Below are 21,753 nucleotides of genomic sequence, written 5' to 3'. Positions count from 1 at the left end.
GACAGGGTTGAGGGGTGAGCGACTGCGATGGAAGCATTGGCAGATATGGCGCATTGTCAACACCATGTCGACACCATGTTATTCATAGAACACTTCAAACAGACATCAAACGGTCATAAGACAGCACCATCATGGCAACATACAACACACAGATGCACACACACGCACAAGCTACGTCTTCCTCACTCTCTCCGTCGTTGTCCTGGTCAAACTCCTCAATCATCGCCTTAAGCTCATCATCGGGAATGTCCTCTCCCAATTCCCTGTTTGTGACGCAAAGCAACGCGCAGCCGCGGTATGAGGAAAGTTGGGGAGGTGAATGTATCTCGTGGCATAAGCAAACGACACAGACGAGCAGCCACTCTCTTGCGGAAATACACACCACACTCACTCGCACACACACACACTCACACACACACACACACACACACACACACACACACACACACACATACACACACACACACACACACACACAATAGCGAAGAAGACCGCTGGCCTCACCATGCGTGCATGGCGTCTGGTTTGATGAGGAGGGTGACGCGTGTACAGCGGCGCGGGCGATCACAGTCCGCACTGACGCCCTGATGGTGCCGATGATGATCGTGATGGTAAGAAGGTGTTGGAGCAAGATGCAGTGCTCTCGACCTTTCGCAGCCCCACACATGACACATGTAACGCAAACGCGCATAAGCAGCATGCACAACGCACATACACCACACACGGCAACTTCGGCCCATTCGTACGTGTCGCTTGGAGTATGCGAGAAACTTTGCTGATTCGTTGGAGAGGAGAAAGCACTTGACAACACGCATGGTGCCAACATCATCACTGCCACCTCGAACAATGTCCGAATACGTGCGTGTGTGCACTGTGTCGCGTGTGAGCGGCTCGCTCGCTGTCACCAGATCGTCCCACGACAGCACGTGCTCAAACTCTGCAAGTGTTTGAAGTGTTGCGATGTTTGTATGTTTGAGTTGGTGCATGTGTGCGTGTGTGTGTTGTTGCACGATTGAGGCAAAGGAAAACGCGTGTCAAACCGAGTCAGTGTGTGTGTGTGTGTGTGTGTGTGTGCGTGCGGTGTGTCAGGAAACTTTAGACAAACGAGACACCATGTCAAACGCATTAGAATAGACGAGCGATGTGCAATCATCACACCGAACAACCATCCCACCTTGCTGTCTGCCAGTCCACATACTTCGCTGACGGCGGTGCGCACGCGCGCGTGTGTGTCCGTGTGCGCGTCGGGAAATGTGGCAGCGATTTCCTGCACGCGGACGCGTGTTCTTCGTCGCAAGCTCAAGCTAATGCAATGTGTGGAGGAGGGTCATGTGGTGCTGGTTATCAGTCCAAGTGAAAAGCGAGGGTGGACAGGCACGGGCACGCAGAGGTAACATGCCCGTGTACACATCTCACGGTGGAAATTACGCAATGCAACACAGCACACACCCACACATACACAACACACGCGCGCGCCCACACCCACACATGCAAACACACACACACACACACATGAGCTCACACAGCACACACAACACACATAACACAGCACAACGCACACACACGTACACACCACACCTCGTGCACGCGTGCTTTGAGAGCGCTGATTTCGTCCTTGTTGTCGCGTGTGTGCTGTGACATGGTTTGCATCCTCGCCTCCAGACGCACACGCAGGTCGTCAATCTGCTGCTTGATGGCGGCGTCGGTGACGTTGTTGTTGAGGGAGATGAGCGCCCGCACACGTCGCACCTCCACCCCATCCCGCACCTCAACCTCGCTCCCTTCCCCGCCATCCAGCGCAATGCCCAGCAGAATCTGGCTTGGCTGCGGGTGCGCGCTCGCCTGGGCAACACCTGCGGGCCACTCAGCACTGGCAGCACTGGCGTGATCAGCGTTGCCTGCATGTACGGTGGTGCTGGTGATGGTGGGCATGCGAGACGGCTGCTTGCTCTTGCTGCTGTTCTTGCTGGTGCTCGAGCTGTTGCTGTTGTTGCGACGCCTACCATTGGCGCTGCCAGTACTAGCCTTCCTCTGCTTGCCACCATCATTGTCGCCGTGGCTGGTGGTGCTGCTGCTTCGCTCTTTCTTGGCGCTCGTGCTCCGTCGCCTGCTGCTCTGCCGATCGCCAGGAGTGACAGCGGGGGTGGCGTGGGCGCCGACGTGCTGCTTTGAACTCGCAGCATCGCCCTCGGGTGCTTCAGTCGACTCGACACGTGACACCTGCGTTGATAAGTACGACACGGAGTAGTGGTTGTCAAGCACCGCGCTCTCCTCAACTTCAATCATCACCCATTCGTCGTCATCATCATCGTCGCCGTCGTCGTCACCATCATTCTTGGGCGCAGTTGCATCTGCCTCAGCAGTTGACGCAACGGTGCCTGCTTTCGTTACCGATGCAGCTGTCTTGTTACCATCACGATGATCAGAAGAAGCCGTGTCACCACCGCCATCCCCACCACTCTCATCACCGAACTCATCATCATCATCATCATCATCATCATCATCATCATCATCATCATCATCATCATCATCATCATCATCATCATCATCATCATCATCATAGTCGTCGTGGATGCTGAGCAGTTCAAACTCTGCGGCTGCGTCCTCCAGCGAGACCGCATACGGCCCCGTGTACAGCAGATCCCCCGTCTTGACAGGACCCCCGACCTTCGTCTCGATTGTGCTGTGTGCCATTCATCGCACGTGCCGTTGCGTACATGGCGTGGGATTTGGGTGTCAGTGGGCGAGATTGTGTGTGTGTGTGTGCGTGTGTGCGTGTGTGCGTGAGTGAGTGAGTGTGCACGGGTACATGAGTGTGCATGTGTGCATGTGTGCATGTGTGCTGTATCATTGAGCCCCGGTACCCTGCACAGCGTGATTGGTGGTAACAACCACGTCTCGTCGCCCGTTCACGACATTCAACAACACTGAGTGGTGTCTGCAGCAAATACATGCACACCACCACCACCACCACCACCACCACCACCACCACCACCACCACCACCACCAAGCTGTGTCCACCAGTGCGTGACATAGACTCACCCGAACATGCACACGAGGTCGATGTGCTGCACAGGGAGTGACTCCACTTCCCGGCGATTGGCGCTGGCATGCCGGTGTGTGGTGGAGTGATGGTGTGGTGAGGTCGAAGGTGAGGTGTTGTCAGGAAGCACAACTTCACACATGCACGCACGACATGGCAATAGCATTTCACACACACGCGCGCACACAAGCCGATGGAGAAGAATGCAACAGTATGCGGTAATGCGTACATGGTGTGTGCTGATCTGCTGATGACACCGCACACGACAGCACCGGCAACGTTCTCGCGGCGCAACCGCTCAATGACCAGACGCCCGCCCGCAGCCGAGAACAGACCAACAACATCGCCCTCCTCAAATGACCTGCATAACACACACACACATGGGCGGGTGTATGCGGGTGCGTACTTTGGGTTGAACGACACAAGTTCACACCTGAATGCCTTGCAATGATAATGTGTGCACCATACACACATACACACGAGCACATACACGAGCACACACACGAGCACAGCAACAACAGCACCACCAAGAAACAAAGAAGACACATCTGGGTGTGCGCGTACTCTGATGCGCGGAGTTTGGGGAAGAGGTAGGCAATGTCGGCACCCGTGCTGGTGAGATCGGCCCCGCACTGAAAGCACTTGCCTGTGCAGATGAGGATGGGTGAGGCAGTGGTGGTGTTGGTGATTGGTGAACCCGAATACACACACACACACACATACACACACACAATGACAAGAACACACACGGCACAGGGGCAAGAAACACAAGCGCAAGTGCACGCACTAGCACGACAGCCAACTCACAGCTGACGTTGAAGACGACTTGGAGCATGCCGCAGGAGGGGCAGTTTGCCATCCACACCTCTATCGACAGCAGTTCGTCAAGTGATGCGTGTGATGGCACTGGTGATGGTATGATGGGTGCGTCGGGTGACATGCCACTTGTGGTCGTGGTTGTGGCTGGCGAGAGCCCGCTTGTTGCTGCCGACGATGGTGACAGCCCTGCCCCAGGTGATGATGCGTACGATGGCTGCGGTGGGTGGGCTGGCAAGCCCTCTGAAAGCGTGTGTGCGAGCGAAGGTGGTGATTCTTGTGGCGACAGCGGTGAGAGGTGCTGTTCTTGCCACTGTTGCTGTTGTTGATGGAACTGTGGCTGTTGTTGCTGTTGTTGTTGGAACTGTGGCTGTTGTTGCTGCTGTTGTTGGAACTGCTGCTGTTGTTGGAACTGTGGCTGTTGTTGGATGGATGCTGGTGGGCTGAACGCCAGACCAAACGCGTGCGCACCGTCCATCTCCTCCTGCAGCTGCGGGTCGTGGAGACTGCCAAAGTTGATCATGTCTGCACCGACAAGCTGCATGCCGGCCTGTGGCGACGGCGTTGCGTCCATCGATGACGACGAGTGTCCAGATGGCGAGCCAACAACTGACCATTGGAGAGGAGGGGGAGTTGGGTTGTGTGGTTGAGTGCGTGTGCGGTAGTTGATTGTGTGAGTGTTGTTGAGTGTACGTGAGATGTTGGCGCTATGATTTTTGAGTGCAAGAGCGTAACAGCGGCACTGATCAAGTGGTGAGGCGGAACCCTCTCGCAGTCAATCAACATCACACATGATCAACATGACATCACCAGCCCTGTACACCAATGCCATTGTCGCGACGAGCACTGCCATGAACATGCGCACAGCCGCAATCACGCCATCACTCAATCACGCACCACCACGATTGCCACCGCACCTGGAGGGATGTCAAATATGTCTGACCATCCTCGTGGCACCGAGGCGCCTGCCGTCGTCGTCAGCATCTCGGGGTCGTTTGCACCTCCGCCCAGCATGTTCGGGACCGAACCGCCCATCCCACCGTCAGGTGGCGGCTGGCGTCCTTGCTGGTGGTGGTCGGGGAGAGTGTATGGCTGTGTCGTGTGCGCGCGTCCGTGTTTCTGCGCGCGTGTGCGCGAGTGGCGAATCGGTCCGGTCCTCCGCGGGCTCCGAGCACTGGACGACGACGACGACGACAATGAAGACGGCGATGCTATTAATGCCGAAAAAGGAGGGGGGGGGAAGGGTGTGATCACGGGTGCATGCGTGAGTATGTGTGTGTGTGCATTTGTGGTTATTGTGTTTGTGTGTGTGTGTGTGCGCATTGTGTGTATTGTGTTTGTGTGTGTGTGTGCGTGCGCACATGTGAAGGTGAAGTCGCGTTGCTTTTCTCAACAATTCTGTTGTCACGTGACGAACTACGTTGCTTACCGCCGTGCGACACTGATTGCGGCAGATGTTGTTGTTGGGGCTGGTGGTGCTGCAATGCCGCTTGCAGATACGCGTCACCTGCAGGTGACGCGCAAGCAATGTGTTGTTATAGTCGTCGATGGCGGGTGTGAAAGGGAGGCAACCAAGCTCAGGAGGGAACACGCACATGCCTTATCAACAGCACAAAGAAATGAGCACAGAGGGCACACACACACACGCACACACACACACACACACACACACACACACAATACTGCACCTTGGTCTTTGAGGAGAGCCGCAAGGTCTGCCAGGTCTCCGGGCTCACACGTGTCCGCATCCATGCTGCCATTGACATAGACCGCAAACCCCATCCTCCGGCACTCGCGCACGAGTATCTGAAACACCTCAGCCTCGTGTTGGGGCGGCACAGCATAGTGATATGGATGCACGCACACGCGGTCTCTCTTCGCAGCACCATTTCTCCTTTGGATGTTGTGTGAGTGAGTAAGTGAGTGAGTGAGTGAGTGAGTGAGTGAGTAAGTGAGTGAGTGAGTGAGTGTGTGTGTGTATGTGTGAGTGAGTGAGTGAGTGAGTGAGTGATTGAGTGATTGAGTGATTGAGTGAACTTTGCAAGCAAACTGTTCTGCAAGGGCAACCATTCCTGCGCCAAGCCGTGCATGCTTACTTGATGCCGTAATCGCAGCTGTCGATGAGCTTCCACGTGGCTACAAGAAGCTCGTCGGTGATGGGAAACCGGTGGCCCAACAGCTCCTTGAAAAAAGCGTGTGTAGACGTCCGTCGCTTGGAGTCTACAACCACATGGTACAAAGTGCATGCAGCGAAGAGCGGAAATGTGTTACGACAGCGCCTCAGCTAGTCAGCCGGGCATTCGTTGATGCAACAGGCAAGCAAGACACAATGTCAAAGGCAGTAGCCAACTCCACAGGCACACCCACAATGAGGACAACCATGAGCGCAACACAAACACAAGCACAGGCGTGGTGTCTTGGCAACGTGCCTTTAGTGCTGTTGAAGCGACCTCGCGTGTGAGTGCAGTTGTTCTTTGGGCAAGTGGGGCACGCAGCTTTGCATTCCACAAAGAAGTGGTGCTCGGCCACCTGGAACAAGTCCATGGCATCGTTCAATGTAGTGCACACAAGTGCCTGAGCAAATTTGACGTCTCGCTGCTGGGCTTCTTTCCACAGAGCCCAATTCAGGCTCAGTCCCCCAAGTTGAACACACATCTTGGCGCACAACAACGTGCTTCCACTTCTTCTGCGGCTTCTTCTGCTTCTGCTTGCAAAGCCAACGACTTGCGTGGAGCGTCGGCCACTTTGGAAAATGATGCTGGCTGCACAAGCGCTTGCCTGTCTCTTGTGTTGGCCAGTATCGACGATCACCTGCGGTGGTGGTGGTGGTGGTGGTGGTGGTGGTGATGCTGCAGGGCAGTGCTGCTGATGGTGGTGGTCGTCGGGTGTTCGTGTTTCGGTGCGAGGGTGCGTGCGCGTGTTGTTGACCTTGTCTGCTCTGGTTCGGTGGTCCTTTCCCCTTCTCTCCTTTTATCCTTTTGCTTCTTGCTTTGCTTTGTCGCTTGTTTGGGTTGTGGAAAATTCATGAATGTCAGCGCTAATCGTACACTCGACGATGACACAACTGGGTGTGTGGTGCGTGCGTGTGCACGCGCGCTGTTGTTGGTGTTATGTTCCAGAGTACACACACACACACACACACACACACACACACACACACACACACACACACACACACACACACACACACACACACACACACACACACACAGCAACGACCAAAGAAAGCAACAGCCCACCCTGCCTTGCTTGCCTAATCAACTCAGACCAATCAGATCACACATTCGATTTAAATCTCGTGCATGAGAGCAAAAGAAGGGGGTCAGCAACAGCACTGCTTATATCAACGAAGATTTGTGAAAACGCAAGGAAGCCAAAGACAAAACGTGTGGTGGGGTAAACAGGGACAACAAAAAGGAGGTGAAGCCGAACAATAAGAAGGAAGAATTCAAAGGAAAGCCAAAAGCTAAGGTGAGATTCACGTGTCACGTGTCACGTGATGTGATGCGATGCGTGCGCGCGCGCGCGTGTGTGTGTGTGTGTGACACATGGCAACACAACACAACACCAATGTCGTGACAAAAGCAGCATCCAGGAAACAAGGAAATCAAGATTTTGGCATGGCGTACTGTAACATAACGTCACGCCTGCGTTATTATCACCATCAGCATCAACAGTCGCAGCATCATCCATCATCCATCTCACGTGCTACACGAGGAAGATTTGCGAATCCCGGTGCTGTATGGTTGCATGTGTGGCGGCGGCGGCGGTGGTGGTGGCTCCCTGCTCTGCCTGCTGCTCTGACGCGTCCTGAAGGAGAACAGCATGGCTAATGCGCTGTAGTTCGTCCTCCGCGCTGTTGTATCCCCACACCGTCAGGCTGCTCGTATCCAACCATGGTTGCCAGGGCTGCCGGCTCTCATCCTCACCACCATCATAATTCACGTCGTCGCGACTGCCGCCACGACTGCCACCACGGTGATCACGGCCGTCACGGCTGCTGTGGTTGCCGCTGTCGCTGCGCGCGTGCGTGTGCACACATGCGAAGAACTCAAAGGGAAGCTCGTCGCTGGGAACGGGATGGCTGCTGCGGGCAACATACACACACAGCGGCTTGGAGCGGCCTGGTGGCGGGGAGAGGGGAGGGGAATGGGAGAGGGCGAGAAGTTGTAGGGGAAGGTGAGGTGAGAATGCGGGGCAAAGGTGGGGTGGGGGTGCGATAGAATCACTGTGGGTGTGCACACGACGCGACAATCACCGACACGCGCAAAGGGCACACACAAAAGCAAACAAAACATGAACGGAATCACTGTGGGTGTGCACACGACGCGACAATCACCGACACGCACAAAGGGCACACACAAAAGCAAACAAAACATGAACACACACACAAACACACACACACACACATAAACACACACACACACACACAAAAGCAAACAAAACATGAACATGCACACACACGCACACACAAGCAACACAATACACGCGCACACGCACCAATTTTGATGGCAAAGTTTGCTGTCTCGCACTGAACGACGACAGGGCGGCTGGCGTGCACGAAGCACAGCGCAATGCGGTCGCACTGCTGGTGCGATGATGATGACGACAACAACGACGACGACGATGATGGTGTTGGCACCATGGTGAAGTCCGTAGTTGCATTGCCTTGCACTTCAACTCTTCGGCCTTCATCATCGCCACCATCACTGTCAATATCGCCTTCACTGTCATCATCACCATCACCATCACCATCATCACCACCGCGACCACGAGCACGGCGGTGCGGCTTTGATTGTTTACGTTGCTGTTGTTCTTCTCTCGCCAACACACCAGCGCCCCCACTACGCTCATCGCCAACAGTCCCTGCATCAACAGCACCAGTCGCGCTGCTGCTGCTGCCGCTCATAACACTTGACAACGCGCCCGCTGTTTGGCTTCGCCTCGCCGTCTTCCCACCACCACCACCGCCGCCGCTGTTGCTGCTGTTGCTGCTTCGCCGTCGACTACGCCGACCACCGCTGCTGCCGCTGCCGTCGGCGTCGCCGTGCAAGTCGACATCAACCACGTCGTCCAGCTCCCTCAGCTCGTCGGGGGTGCCTGCGATTGTGTGTTCGCGGCGAAGAGGGCTCATTCCCCGCCGCTTTCGTCTCCGTGCCCGGGACGGGCGGTCAACGCCGCTGTCGGTACCAGCATTATCGTCGTCGTCGTCGTCGTCGTCATTGGTGGCGTTGGTGTTGGTGCTGGCGTTGGGGATGCTCTTGTCGCGGCTGTTGTTGCTGTTGTTCGCGCGCTCGTTCCGCTTGCTGGCGGTTGCGCCGTTGGCAGCGGTGAGCACTTCCTCAAACGCACCGTCGCCGTCCGTGTCATAGTGGTCGGTGTCTGTGATATCGCCGCTGCTTGCCTCGTCCACGTCAGAGAGTATCGACGCATCAGACTCGTCGGCATCCGTCTTCGCATGGTGTGCCAGCTGCTCTCCAATGTCCGCCACTGCACGGTGCAGTGTCAATTGCCGGGGTTGCGGTGGCGGTGGTGTTGTGGCGTGAGGACACATGAAACACATTCGATCAGTAGCAGCGATCACAGAGACGCTCGTGGTCGTATACACACACACACACACATACAACAACACACAAACATGCACACACGCGCAGACAAACGAACCGAAGATGCAAGCAGGCGTGATGGTGGTGGAGACGCGTGGGTTGCCGTCCTCATCAAAGCAGAGGTAGTGCTGTCCGCACCGCAGCGCAACACCATCTGTAATTTGGGGGGGGGAGGTGGAGGTTGGGATGGGATGGGGTGAGTACAGATACACCATTCAGGCGTGGTGATGTTGTGACAAAGGCCACCGTTGCCTGTACACAACACACAACGCACACACATGCACGCGACGCAAAACACGCACCTTCTGTCGAGATCCATTCAAAGGCGGTTGATGCGTCCGTGGCGGTGGTGAAGACAGGGAGACCGTCCTTCAGGCCAATGTACCCGTCGGCGTGCAGCAGTCTGCAAACAAATCACGGACAAGGGGCGGTGTCGTGTGGTGTCATGTGGTGTGTTGTGATGGGTTGTGATGTGGTGTGATGTGGTGTGAGGTTCGGGGTGACTTTTGGATTGTGGGGTGCGGGAAGAATAATCACCAGGAGCGCAACACACACACACACACAGTCTTTCCAGGCGCGTGTGCAGGGTAGTGTTGCAGACCTGACAAGAGGGCGGCTGATGACTTCGAATGCGAGAAGTGACTGCAGCCCGTGGCCTTTGCAATCCACCTGTGCACAGGTGTCGTGTCGTGTTGTGCAGAGCAGAGGCGAGACGAGGTGAGTGGACAAGGGAGATGCAGAGTGTGGGGCAACAGAATCACACATGCACGCACACAAGGGTATGCAAACACACACAGGATAAATGCACACACACACACATATACGTCCATGACACAAATGAGCGCGACTGCGACCGCACCTTGCCGCCAAAGACGCGCACGGCCTCCTGCGTGGTCTGGGCATACAGGCGGCACAGACACACGCGCTTGTCTGCAAAGGCATTGAGGTTGAGGACGCGCTGCTTCTCGCTGCGGGTGAGGTGCAGGTGGCGGCCGGGGCGCAGGTGGTGCTCAACGTCATCAAACCGCGACACGAGCATGTGCCGCTCTGAGGAGGTGGACGCCATGGTGGTTGGTGATGGTGGTGGTGAGGAGGAGGAGGCGCGGATGTGTGTGTGTGTGTGTGTGTTTGCATGTGTGTGTGTATGTGTGCACGTGTGCACGTGTGCACATATGCATGTGTGTGTGTGTGTGTGTGTGTGTGTGTGTGTAGAAAGGCGAGCATAAGCGAAGGTGAAGAGAGACACGAGCATGGCAGTCGATGGGTTGCGTACTTGTAGTTGACTGATGTGAGGCTACGTCCTGGCGAATCTCTGCACAGCAACACATGCAAGCAGACAATCACATGATGCAAAGGGTGAGGAGAAACCCCGAATACGCACAACGCACACGCACGCGACCAACACAAACAACGCTGCCCGAAGCAAACGTTTTGAAGTCATGCAGCCACGCACACGCACACGTACACGCGCACATGCACACACACACGTACACGCGCACATGCACACACACGCGCGCGCAAACGCAAGCGCACCGAAGCAGGCGCGCTTGTCGAATGTGGACTTTCGCCTGTAGTTCGGGTACGGCCGCCCGCTGGCAGAAACAGCCAGGTGCCGTCCGCCGCGCGTGAACGAGAAGTAGTTGGTCGCTGGTGGCGTCGTGACGCGGGCAGTGGGGTGTAAGGAGGATCGACACGAGAGGGATGGATGTGTGTGTGTGTGCGCGCGCGTATCAGAACGAACGTCAGGTTCACAATGGCACGATTCAAAAGAGTCACACGCCATACACCACCACCACCACCACCACCACCACCACCACTCGTGCTGGCAACATACCGACTTCCTGGATGGAGAACCACGGCAGGTCCTCCAGCGACGCCACGCGCACAAACCGCGGCTGCCCGCTCGCGTCCAGCGTCAGCGCACGCGCCCCCTGGAATGGTTTGACGATGCTGTGGCGTACGGGCGGGGAGGGGGAAGTAATGTGAAGATGTGGGGGAGAGGGAGTGCGTGGGCGAACGAATGTGTGTGTGTGTGTGTGTGTGTGTGTGTGTGTGTGTGTGTGCATACACATGCACGTGAGCGTGTGTAAGTGTGAGAGGAGAGAACAGAAGAGGACTGGCCGAGACCACAAGGATTGCAAGTGTACAACGAGCAAACACTCGAGCAACCAGTCGAGCACGATTCAACTTACGCCACGCGCTGGTCGCTGCCGCAGAGAAGAACAACACGCGTGTATGTCCCGTACTGTCCAGTGAATGTCACCCGCTGCAAGGCACACACACACAATGTGGCGACGAGTGCATGATATGAGAGCGTGTGAGTACTGGGGGTGAACAGCCAAACACACCTACAAACACAGACATGTCGCTGCAGGAATGCCACGATACAACCGTCCCAACACAAGCGCACACGCATCCAAGCACACGCGCAAAAGCACGAATGCACAATCACAAACGCACACAATTACACCATACACCACACACACACACACAAACGCAAAATCACGCACCGTTGTCTCTGGCATGAAGCGAAGCATGCGTTGCGATGAAAGGGAGACGATGAAGCACCACATGGCCGGCAGGTCGCGGAGTGTTGGCTTGCGGAACAGCCGCAGCCGCGCCAGTTTGCGCGCCGGCTGCGCATGGAGCAGCAGCCCGCCCGTCGACGGTATCACGCGCACAGAGTTGGAACCTGACGTTGGGAAGGAGAGAGGGGGAAGGAGGGGGAGGAGGGGGACGCGAGCAGTGTTGTGTGGTATGGTGTGTGGGGTGTGATATGGTGTGTGGGGTGTGGTATGGTGTGTGGGGTGTGAGGGCCGTGCAAGGGTGGCAGTACCACATTCGCTATGTTTGCGTGACTTGGGTGTTTGTGCAATGGTATGCGGAGTTGTGCTGGTGAATAGGGACACAAGCCTTCCCCCAAAACACATTAAGCACGTGATGAGCAAGAGCCCGGTGCGGGACTGACTTGTGACGGAGGGATGACGATGAAGCGATGGATGGCGCACCTGCTGTGCCCGCTCAACCTGACACACACGCACACACAGGACCATTGTGATCAGGAAAGAGCGGTGCCAAGTGCGAACAAACAACAAACCGCAACAACTGCACCATGCAAGCGCTTAACACCACACACACATACACATACACATACACATACATAAACAAACACCCCCTGCCGGTACCTTCTTGAGGCGCTGTAGGATATTCTCCTGTGTGCGCACAATGCCGTCCACGCGCTGCTTGAGTTGCGAGTTGAGGTCGTCAATCTGCTGCTTGATGGCGGCGTCGGTGACGTTGTTGTTGAGGGAGATGAGCGCCCGCACACGTCGCACCTCCACCCCATCCCGCACCTCAACCTCGCTGCCTTCCCCGCCATCCAGCGCAATGCCCAGCAGAATCTGTTTGGACCACGGCGAGGTGCGCATGGCCTGGGCAACACCTGCGGGCCATGCATCCGCTGACGACAGCGACGTCAACACGCCCCGCTTGCGAGGTGACACGCCATCACCAACGCCACTTCCAACACCACCATCAGCAACATCGGCGTCGTTGCCGGGGGTGCTGCTGCGGTTGGCTGCTTGCTGCTGGGTCGACACCCTGCCATGCTGGGGTGCCAGCGGCGCCGGGGAGGTGGAGGGGGCGGATGTGGACGCGGACATCGACGATGGCGGTGAGGATGAGGACGGCTTGGTGGCAGCATCCTCCCGGTTGGTGCCGGTGTTGGTGCCGGTGTCGGTGTTGGTGTTGTTGCTGTTGCTGTTGCTGTCAGCTGCAACATCGGCCACGGCTATCTCCTCGTATCCAAACGCTGACGGCGGCGCCCCAGTGTCCGATGACACCGCCTCCTTCTGCGTCAGCTGGTGCTGCGTGTCTGCTTGCTGTGTTTGCTGGTAGCGAGGCGAGGTTGGGCTGCTTGCAAGCACGAATGTCGTGCCTTGGGTGGTCACGTTGTCATACTCGCCGCTGCCGCGCCCGCCATCAAACCGGTGGCCGGCAACCCGTTCCAGCTGGCGCCGTTTCAGTTCATCCCGAGCGGAGCCTCCACCAACATCGCCGTCGTTGTCATCATCTTCGCTGTCATCATCGTCGTTGTCGCTGCTGCACACCACCTCGTCGTGTCCGCTGCGTGTCAGGACGGGCTGCTTTGTGCGTGCTGCCGTCTGCGTGTGTGTGTTTGTGTCCGTGTCGGGACGGCCACCGCCGTTCACGAGCGAGGGCGTGGCCGACGACGACGACAGCGCCGGTGGCGAGCGGCTGTTGCCTGCAGGCATCTCGCCCACAGCTGCACCGGACGTGGCGTGGGAGAGCGGCGTGGACGTGACAGAGCCATCGTCCTCGTCAGTCACGTCGTCATCGTTATCGTACGGCCCCGTGTACAGCAAATCGCCCGTCTTCACCGGACCGCCGACAAGCACATGCACGATGCTGCCGTGCGGTGGCGGTGGTGGTGGAGACACGGGTGTGAGTGAGGGGGTGGGTGGGTGGTTGCGTTAAGCGTGTGTGTGTGTGTGTGTGTGTGTGTGTGTGTGTGTGTGTGTGTGTGTGTGTGTGTGTGTGTGTGTGTGTGTGTGTAGAAGTTGTGCACAAGGAGGGACAGGAGCAATGTGCTGGTTTGACAGGCGTGAAGGAGTGGCGGAGGAACTCACCCATACATGCAGACCGTTTCCACGTCAAAGGTGTTGCGCACTTTCGCGTTGTTTGCATTTGCACTGCACAAACACGTGTGCAAGCAGCAACGGACAGGTGAGAAAGCAGTGGCAAGTGGAGTGGGGGCAGTTGTCGTGATGCACAACAGCGCAGCACTTTGATGAAAGCAAGTAAGAACACGTCACAGAGGCAACCAATGGTGTTAACGAGCAGTTGCTCCCTCAACAAAACCGAACCAAAACCACCATCACCACAATGACCACCACCACAAACACAACCACCCTTGGCTGCGTACATGGTGTGTGCTGAGCGGGTGATGACGCCGCACACGACGGCGTCGGCGACATTATCGTGGCGAATCCGCTCCACAGCCAGACCGCCGCCCGCAGCCGCAAACAGCCCAACGACCACACCTTCCTCAAACCGCCTGCACAGCCACATGTGTGTGTGTATGTGTGTGTGTGTGTGTGTGTGTGTGTTTGCATTGAGCGTTAGCAGCGAGTCACACCAAGCAGAACGTGGCCAGCTCACACAAGTGAATTGCTACTTTGCCAGAGACACATGCACCACCACCACCGCCACATGCAGCAACAGCAAACAGCAAACAGCCAGCATCCAACACCAAACAGTAGTGCGTACTCGTATGCGCAGATCTTGGGGAAGAGATAGGCAATGTCGGCGCCCGGCCGCGGTGCCGGCAGCGGCATGTTGCACTGGAAGCACAGCTGCTCAACCTCTGTGTAAGGGGGAAGGAGGATGGGGAAAGGGTGTGGTGATCGTACGCGGGGGGTGGGATGATGGTGAGTCATGAAAGGAGGAAAGAAGGGGGGGAGAGCGGAGCTGTTAAAATTTCAACGCGACCAAATGCCAACACACCACACACACACACACACACACACACACACACACACACACACACACACACACACACACGCACGCACGCACGCACGCACGCACGCACGCTTCCTGTCCAAAGTGCATCGTACGTGTTTTTGCAATGGCCTGTGGGAGGTGACAGGAAGGACAGTGTCCCCAGAAAAAGTCTTCACACTGCAGATCGTCTGGGAAGAGCGCACTCGCATTGCCGGACAACGCAGCCACTTCCCGGTTCATTAGCCCGTACGCCTGCCGCGGTGCGTCATTGCAAGCGTGATTTTGTGTGTGTGTGTTTGTGTGTGTGTGTGTGTGTGTGTGCGTGCGTGTGTGTGTGTGTATGTGTGTATGTGTGTGTGTGTGGTGAGCATGTGCTCTTGCTGCTGCTGTTGCTGTTGGGACGGTGTCGACGAGTGACAAGGGCGGCTCACGCCACGTTGCGTGCCACAATGGCAAAATTCAACAACGGCAAACACAACACGTGTGATCACGAGTCGCGCAGACAAGATACGCACACAACAGCGCTGTGTGTGACAGTGCTGCTGGACTGTACCGTGAAGTTGTCGTCCTCTGTGTCCATGGATCGCGGCAACAGCACAATCCCAGCGCCGCTCTCGTTCGGCTGAAGGCGACACCATGAATAGTTTGTTGGGCAAGCAGCGCGTGTTGGTGGTGGGCATGAGTGTGAGCGTGGTGAGGTCGCATTCAGGACGTGCTGTCGTACGCGGCGAGTGATCCAAGTAATGCATCGCCTTCACGGCAGCGCATGCACACACATACACGAACCCACATACACGAACGTAACGCACATGCATACATGCACACACACAGCACGCAGTTCACAGAGTACACTCACCGACTGCGCGGTTGTGTTGGAGAAGAGGGTCATGCCAGCTGCGGACGGGGTGAATCAGGCAATGCACATGCAGCATGGTGAGGCGGCACTTGCTTGGGGACAGCACGCGAAATCAGACGCAAGGCAGGAAGGTACACAAAGCAGGAACAAGAAACACATACACACACGCGCACGCACGCACACACACTCTCTCCGCCAGTCTTCTCAACGCACAATGCTCAGTGAAGGATGCGAGGATGTGTGTTGGAGTGGACTCCTCGAGGGTGAATCCGGTGTTGTGGTACAGCGTCTGGGACACGCGCGGGGTGCGTTGCAACCGCCGCCCCTGCCGCCAACTGCGCTCGCTGCCATCGCCATCGTCGCCGCCCTCCAGCATGGCCGTGGATGTCGTGGCCTGTGCTCCCGAGTCATCGTCTGCTGCAGTCGTCATCACGTTGGAAGCGTCAGCATCGTAGCCGCTGCCATAACCCTCGTTGAACAGCGTGTCAGCGCCAAAGTCTGGCGGCTCCATGCTAGCGCTTGCAGAGCTGTTGTCTTCCTGTCCCAGGAAGCGCACGCCGCCCCGCATCGATTGCGCAACGTCATACCCTGATTGCATCACGCCAACTCCTTCTTCTTGCTGCTGATATTGTTGTTGTTGCTGCTGATATTGTTGTTGTTGCTGCTGATATTGTTGTTGTTGCTGCTGATATTGTTGTTGTTGTTGTTGTTGTTGTTGTTGTTGTTGTTGTTGTTGTTGTTGTTGTTGTTGTTGCTGCTGATCGTGTGCATGTGGCGGAGATGTTCGCTCCGGCGTTGCGGCACCATCGTCCTCCGCACCGGGCGGTGGAAGCTCAAACAGGTCCTGATCCAGCATGTGCAGTACTCCAGCATCACCAGCCACGTCGCTCGCAGGCGTGCCCATACCCGTGGTTGTGGCTGTGGTGGTGGTGGTGGCGTTGGCGGTTGGCTGCACAGACCATGGCGATGATGATGATGATGATGATAGTGATGGCGGTGGCGCAGCGGTGGTGTCGACGTGCAAACCGCTGCTGACGAAGCCACCGTTGCGGCCAAGATGTGCCGTCTGGCCAAGCAGGTGCGCAGGCTGCTGGTGTTGCTGCTGTTGCTGCTGCTGGTGTTGTTGCTGGTGTTGTTGCTGGTGTTGCTGGTGTTGCTGGTGGTGTTGGTGGTGATGGTGGTTGTGATGGCCGGCTGAGCTGTTTGTGGCTGCGCTCTGCTCGCTGTACACGGAGCCTGTGGCGCTGTCAGCGGGCGACCCCTGCTCTCGCATCAGCGACAGCACATGCCCCGGCGCTTGCACCACCCCGCGCAGGCTCTCGCTCTGCGCAGGCGGCTGGTACGGCTGCTGCTGCTGCTGATACTGTTGCTGTTGCTGTTGTTGTTGCTGTTGCTGGAGCAGCAGCTGCTGGTATTTCTGCTGACGCTGCAGAATGTCAGACACGTGCTCTCCGCCACCGTCGGCTGATGGCGGGGACGGCACAGACTCGCCCTCCTCCTTGTGCCACTCGTGTACAGGCCCCTGCTGCTGCAGTTGTTGCTGTTCTTGGAACTGTACTTGCTCCTGGTTGCTGTTGGCGGAAAGGGGCGGCGAGTGCTGCAAATTCGCCGTCCCGTAGCCAATAGTCGATGACAGTGCTGCGATGTTGTCGTCGCCCTGCTCGCACAACGGCCGCACAAACTTGTTGGCTGCACGCAGAGTGACGCAAGAGCGAGGAAAGAAGGAGAAAGAAGATGAGCAAGGGGAGGAACAGGGGGTGAGGCTGCAATCGCAGACCTGTCGTGTGTGTGTGTGTGTGTGTGTGTGTGTGTGTGTGTGTGTGTGTGTGTGTGTGTGTGTGTGGTGTGTGTGTGTGTGTGTCTTCAACACGCTAAAGTTGGTGCTGATCCGTAGGTAGTGGCAGGACTCTTATAATAGACCAAACATCTCCTGTAGTCTATTTATGGTAAAAGAATACATGCGTATTGCTATTCCTCCGACTTGTGTAGGAGATACCTGCTGCTTTAATGATTAGTTATTCCGTCAGTTTATGCGGTCTAGAAAAGTTGCCGTCACCTTTAGATCAGTGTTGTCAATCGTCTCGTACCGAGACTACCTTATCCTCGCTTGCTTAACCCTGGGTTCCGCTCGTTTCCGTCAGAGCGGGTGAGTACAACAGTCGGCACTCAACACTTTACAGAAGTATCCTTCTCACGAGAAGCAGTCGCATAAAGGGACTTCACGTGGATGTGCGTGTGTGTCATGTGTGTGTGTCATGCACGTGTCATGCACGAGCCATGCGCGTGAGAGCAACTTACAAGCGTCAACAAGGGCCATGCAGAGCTTGTAGTACATGCCGGCCTCGTAAGGAGTGTGCTCAATCTGCACCGCACGACACGATTGGAATGTGTTTGTTTTGGAGGGAGGGAGGAGCAGCAACCGTCGTGGGAAACATCATGCATGAGGCACCATGCGGTGTGTTGACGCACACACATGCGTAGCAGCAGCAACAGCAGCAGTAGCACCAGGGCATGTGGGGGACAGACAAGCACGCACACACAAGCACAGACAGACATACACACCCACACCCACACATACCCACACATACACACACACACACACATGCAAACACACACACGCCCGCACACATCAAATACACAAGCAACACAAATCAACAGCAACAACAACAACAACTGACGGTGAATCCTGCGCGGGAGCTCTCCTTGACGAGGAGGTCGAAGAAGAGGCGCTCGTCCTCCGGGTCCACGTGGTAGTGGTGCGGGTTGATGCAGATGGGCGCCAGCCCGTTGGGGCCCGGCGGGCCTTTGCCCTGTCCGTTGCCGCTGTTGGTGGTAGTGGTGGTGGCATGGTGTGGCGTAAGGATCAACGGTGCGGGAACGGAAGCGGTCGAGTGGCATTGAACACACCATGCGCGCGCACGCGCGCGCACGCACGCACGCACACACACACACACAGGTTCACACACACACACACACACACACACACACACACACCGAATGCCGTATTCGCAGGAGATGAGGCGGCGCCAGGAGTTGTGAAGGAGGTCGTCCGTGATGGGATACCACAGCCCAAGATGCACGCGGAAGAAGGCGTGCGTCGACACACGCCGCGTCTTACCCCCAGCTGACGGCGGTGGCGGTGATGGTGGGAGTGAACATGGGAGTGAGTGATGATGTGGTGAATATGAGTTCAAGCAGGACGCGCGGCAGTGGCAGTGCAAACGGCTGAGGACACGTGTGAGCGTTTCCATCACACCCACATGGACATGCTCACACACACGTTCACACACGCGTGTACGATTGTTTGGGGCTCAACGCACATGTGCTGGTGTACAGGCTGGAGATGTGTGTGCAGTAGTTCTTGGGGCATTCCTTGCACTTGCCGCGGCTAATCTCTGGGAAGAAGTGTTCCCTGAATAAAGATTACAAATAAGGCGCGCAATGAGTGCCTGATAAGTGGGGCGATGCCTTGCGTTGTACACATGACCGCACACAAACACACACACACAGACACGCACACACGCACACACGCACACGCACACACGCACACGCACACGCACACACAAACACACACACACACACAAACACACACACACACACACACACAAACCAAACACGCACAAACCAAACACGCACAAACACACACAAACACACACAAACACACACACACACACACACACACACACACACACACACACCGCATGGGGAACATGTCGAGTGCCTCTGGCCATGATGAAGCCTGCAGGGCCTTGAGACAGCGACGGTCGCGGCCAATAAACTCGGCAAGGTTGGACGGGTCAAACCCCGTGATAATCACAGACATGGTGCCTGCCTGCCTGCCTGCTGCTCCTGCTGCTCCTGCTGTTCCTGCTGTTCCTGGTGCTCCTGTGGTTGTTGTTGCGAGTCTCGTTACCGTTTCGTTGCTTCAGCGCGTGCTTGACGCTTTTGACGTCTTGAGCACTCCTCTGAGACGGGCCACGCCAGAAGAAGTGACGTGTGACAGCCCCGCAAGAGTAAAGATGCTGTTTGGTCTGCACCCCCACAAAACCACACAGCAAACCACATCAAAGCACAAACCACATCAAAGCAAAGCACAGCAAACGCCCAGAATACGACCGTGGGAACAACACGAACAACAGTCCAGTCCAGCCCAGTCCAGTTTAGTCGCACAGTGACCATGTGAGCAATCACGAAGATACGAAGAGAAAACAGAGAGGTTGGGGCAGGGAGCTATCCTTCCTGCTCCGCCCCAAAATAACACAACACTCATGAAGGCAGCGTCACAAGCACCACGATAACAGCAGCAGGCACGCCACACCACAAGCACATGCCGCTCCAACCAACCAAGCAACCACCCATGCAACCAGCCAGCAGCCTCCACCACATCGTACACTTACGTGAGAAGAGGCGAATTGCTAAGTGGTGGAGTTCCCACAAGGCGAGAAGAGCAGATGTGCGCGTGCAAGCAAGAAGCACAAATCACACACACGCAAACGCTGATGGCGATGTTGATGGGGAGCGACAAAGGACCTCCCTTTTGTTCTTCGGCAACAAGCAACCAAAGAGCTCTTGTGCTTGCCGAACAAGTTTCATGAAAAGATGGAATGATTCGATGACAATTTAGCGTACGTATTACGGTGCATGGAATCTTACCAAGAATATTTATTTACCAACTGGGCTGTCCTCTCACTCACGAACCAGCCACTCAATATCGCGTGCACCAACGCACACACACACAGGTGCACAGATGCGTGGATCAACCTCAAGAGGCAGAGGAGGAAGGGGTGGCAGAGGAGGCAGAGGAGGCAGGGGAGGCAGGGGACGAGGAAGGGGCAGGGGAGGAAGGGGAGGAAGAGGGCATGGCATCAAGAGCGTTCACATTCAGCTGCCACGACACTTGTTCAATCTCATGGCAAGTGGGCAAATGAAACCAGTTGGCATCGAGGAGCTGGCAGCCGGAGGAGGGTCTCCGCACCGTGGCCGCGGTGGCGGTCGTGGTGGCGGCGGCGCGCACGTGGCATCATCGGCGTTTGCGCCCAGTTGGCGAGGTGGGAGTCCTCGTGGCCGTGGGAGCAGCCGTGGTGGGTTTGGTGCGGCGCATGGCATGTTGATGGGAGACAGCCCAACACTTCCGCAACGGCACAGGCCAGGATCCACCTCCCCACGTGGCGGCGTGCCTTTCAATGCTGGATTGGGACCTTCAACCCAGAAGACAAACTGCCTGCACTTTGTTCGGTACAGACGCCAGAACAATGGCTTGCTTGTGGATTTGATTGGAACTGGATGGCTTGTGCGCTTGCAAGCAGCATGGATTGGTGTGGTGTAACAGCGGTTGTGATCCTCGTTGTGTATGCGTGTGTCATGCGCTTGGGTTGCTTTTCAATGCGTTGTTGCTGTCTCAAGCACCTCACACGCACACACACACACACGCACACGCACTCGCCCCGTTGACACAAACTCTTCCGTGCAGGTTTGGGCAGTGTCGACGCGGCCCAACCTGTGCGTTTGCACACGACCCTGCCAGCGTCGCTGTGTGCCCGCGCTATCTCACGTCCGCATGCTCTAATCCGTGCCCACGGCAGCACCAGGTGTGGTGGTGGTGGTGGTGGTGGTGGTTTGTGGAGGTGGTGCAGGTTGAGCTCGCGCAGTTACGAGTGTGCCTGAGTCTTTGTCCGTGTTTGTGCATCGAGTGCCCTCACGCTTTGCTTGAGCGGTCTCGTGGTCTAACCGTGTTGCATCTGGTGTCGCGTATGTACTGATGAACAGGCTATTGGGAGCATGGTGCCGGACTGTGTCTTCTTTTCGCGCGGGAAATGCGACCGTGACAACTGCCGCTACCGCCACGTGCGCCTTGACGAGGATGCCCTCGTCTGCGAAGTACGGGTTGCGCTGTGAATGGCGATACACAT

General features: G+C 56.5%; 3 protein-coding genes across 3 annotated transcripts in view; 1 reads left to right on the top strand and 2 right to left on the bottom strand.

Annotated features, from left to right (window-relative positions):
* Nucleotides 1–6,403, bottom strand: part of PTSG_08960 (uncharacterized protein) — a gene marked incomplete at both ends in the record, with an annotated part of 8,800 nt that extends 2,397 nt beyond the window's left edge. Inside the window, 15 exons of the mRNA XM_004989701.1 lie at nt 169–263; nt 505–584; nt 747–937; nt 1,175–1,304; nt 1,579–2,683; nt 3,043–3,105; nt 3,273–3,404; nt 3,608–3,689; nt 3,851–3,910; nt 4,331–4,468; nt 4,777–5,070; nt 5,289–5,366; nt 5,548–5,753; nt 5,956–6,079; nt 6,310–6,403. Of these exons, the coding sequence (XP_004989758.1) occupies nt 169–263; nt 505–584; nt 747–937; nt 1,175–1,304; nt 1,579–2,683; nt 3,043–3,105; nt 3,273–3,404; nt 3,608–3,689; nt 3,851–3,910; nt 4,331–4,468; nt 4,777–5,070; nt 5,289–5,366; nt 5,548–5,753; nt 5,956–6,079; nt 6,310–6,403 (2,872 nt within the window). The remainder of the gene's footprint in view (nt 1–168; nt 264–504; nt 585–746; nt 938–1,174; nt 1,305–1,578; nt 2,684–3,042; nt 3,106–3,272; nt 3,405–3,607; nt 3,690–3,850; nt 3,911–4,330; nt 4,469–4,776; nt 5,071–5,288; nt 5,367–5,547; nt 5,754–5,955; nt 6,080–6,309) is intronic.
* Nucleotides 6,404–7,567: 1,164 nt separating this feature from the next.
* Nucleotides 7,568–19,667, bottom strand: PTSG_08959 (uncharacterized protein; the record flags this gene model as incomplete). Its single annotated transcript, XM_004989700.1, has 25 exons — nt 7,568–7,983; nt 8,360–9,349; nt 9,524–9,619; nt 9,768–9,868; nt 10,067–10,134; nt 10,325–10,512; nt 10,739–10,777; nt 10,999–11,112; nt 11,300–11,415; nt 11,658–11,731; nt 11,976–12,157; nt 12,434–12,491; nt 12,651–13,893; nt 14,115–14,177; nt 14,411–14,542; nt 14,755–14,851; nt 15,102–15,240; nt 15,542–15,610; nt 15,845–15,882; nt 16,058–17,533; nt 18,143–18,206; nt 18,523–18,667; nt 18,839–18,968; nt 19,165–19,256; nt 19,543–19,667. The coding sequence occupies 25 exons, from the start codon at nt 19,665–19,667 to the stop codon at nt 7,568–7,570; spliced, it is 6,255 nt and encodes a 2,084-aa protein (XP_004989757.1).
* Nucleotides 19,668–20,753: 1,086 nt separating this feature from the next.
* Nucleotides 20,754–21,753, top strand: part of PTSG_08958 (uncharacterized protein) — a gene marked incomplete at both ends in the record, with an annotated part of 1,361 nt that continues 361 nt past the window's right edge. Inside the window, 3 exons of the mRNA XM_004989699.1 lie at nt 20,754–21,079; nt 21,315–21,432; nt 21,611–21,721. Of these exons, the coding sequence (XP_004989756.1) occupies nt 20,754–21,079; nt 21,315–21,432; nt 21,611–21,721 (555 nt within the window). The remainder of the gene's footprint in view (nt 21,080–21,314; nt 21,433–21,610; nt 21,722–21,753) is intronic.

This window comes from Salpingoeca rosetta (genome assembly GCF_000188695.1).
Source record: "Salpingoeca rosetta unplaced genomic scaffold supercont1.27, whole genome shotgun sequence".
NCBI lineage: Eukaryota > Choanoflagellata > Craspedida > Salpingoecidae > Salpingoeca > Salpingoeca rosetta.
Note: the sequence above shows the minus strand (reverse complement) of the source record. Positions and strands in the feature narration are given on the sequence as shown.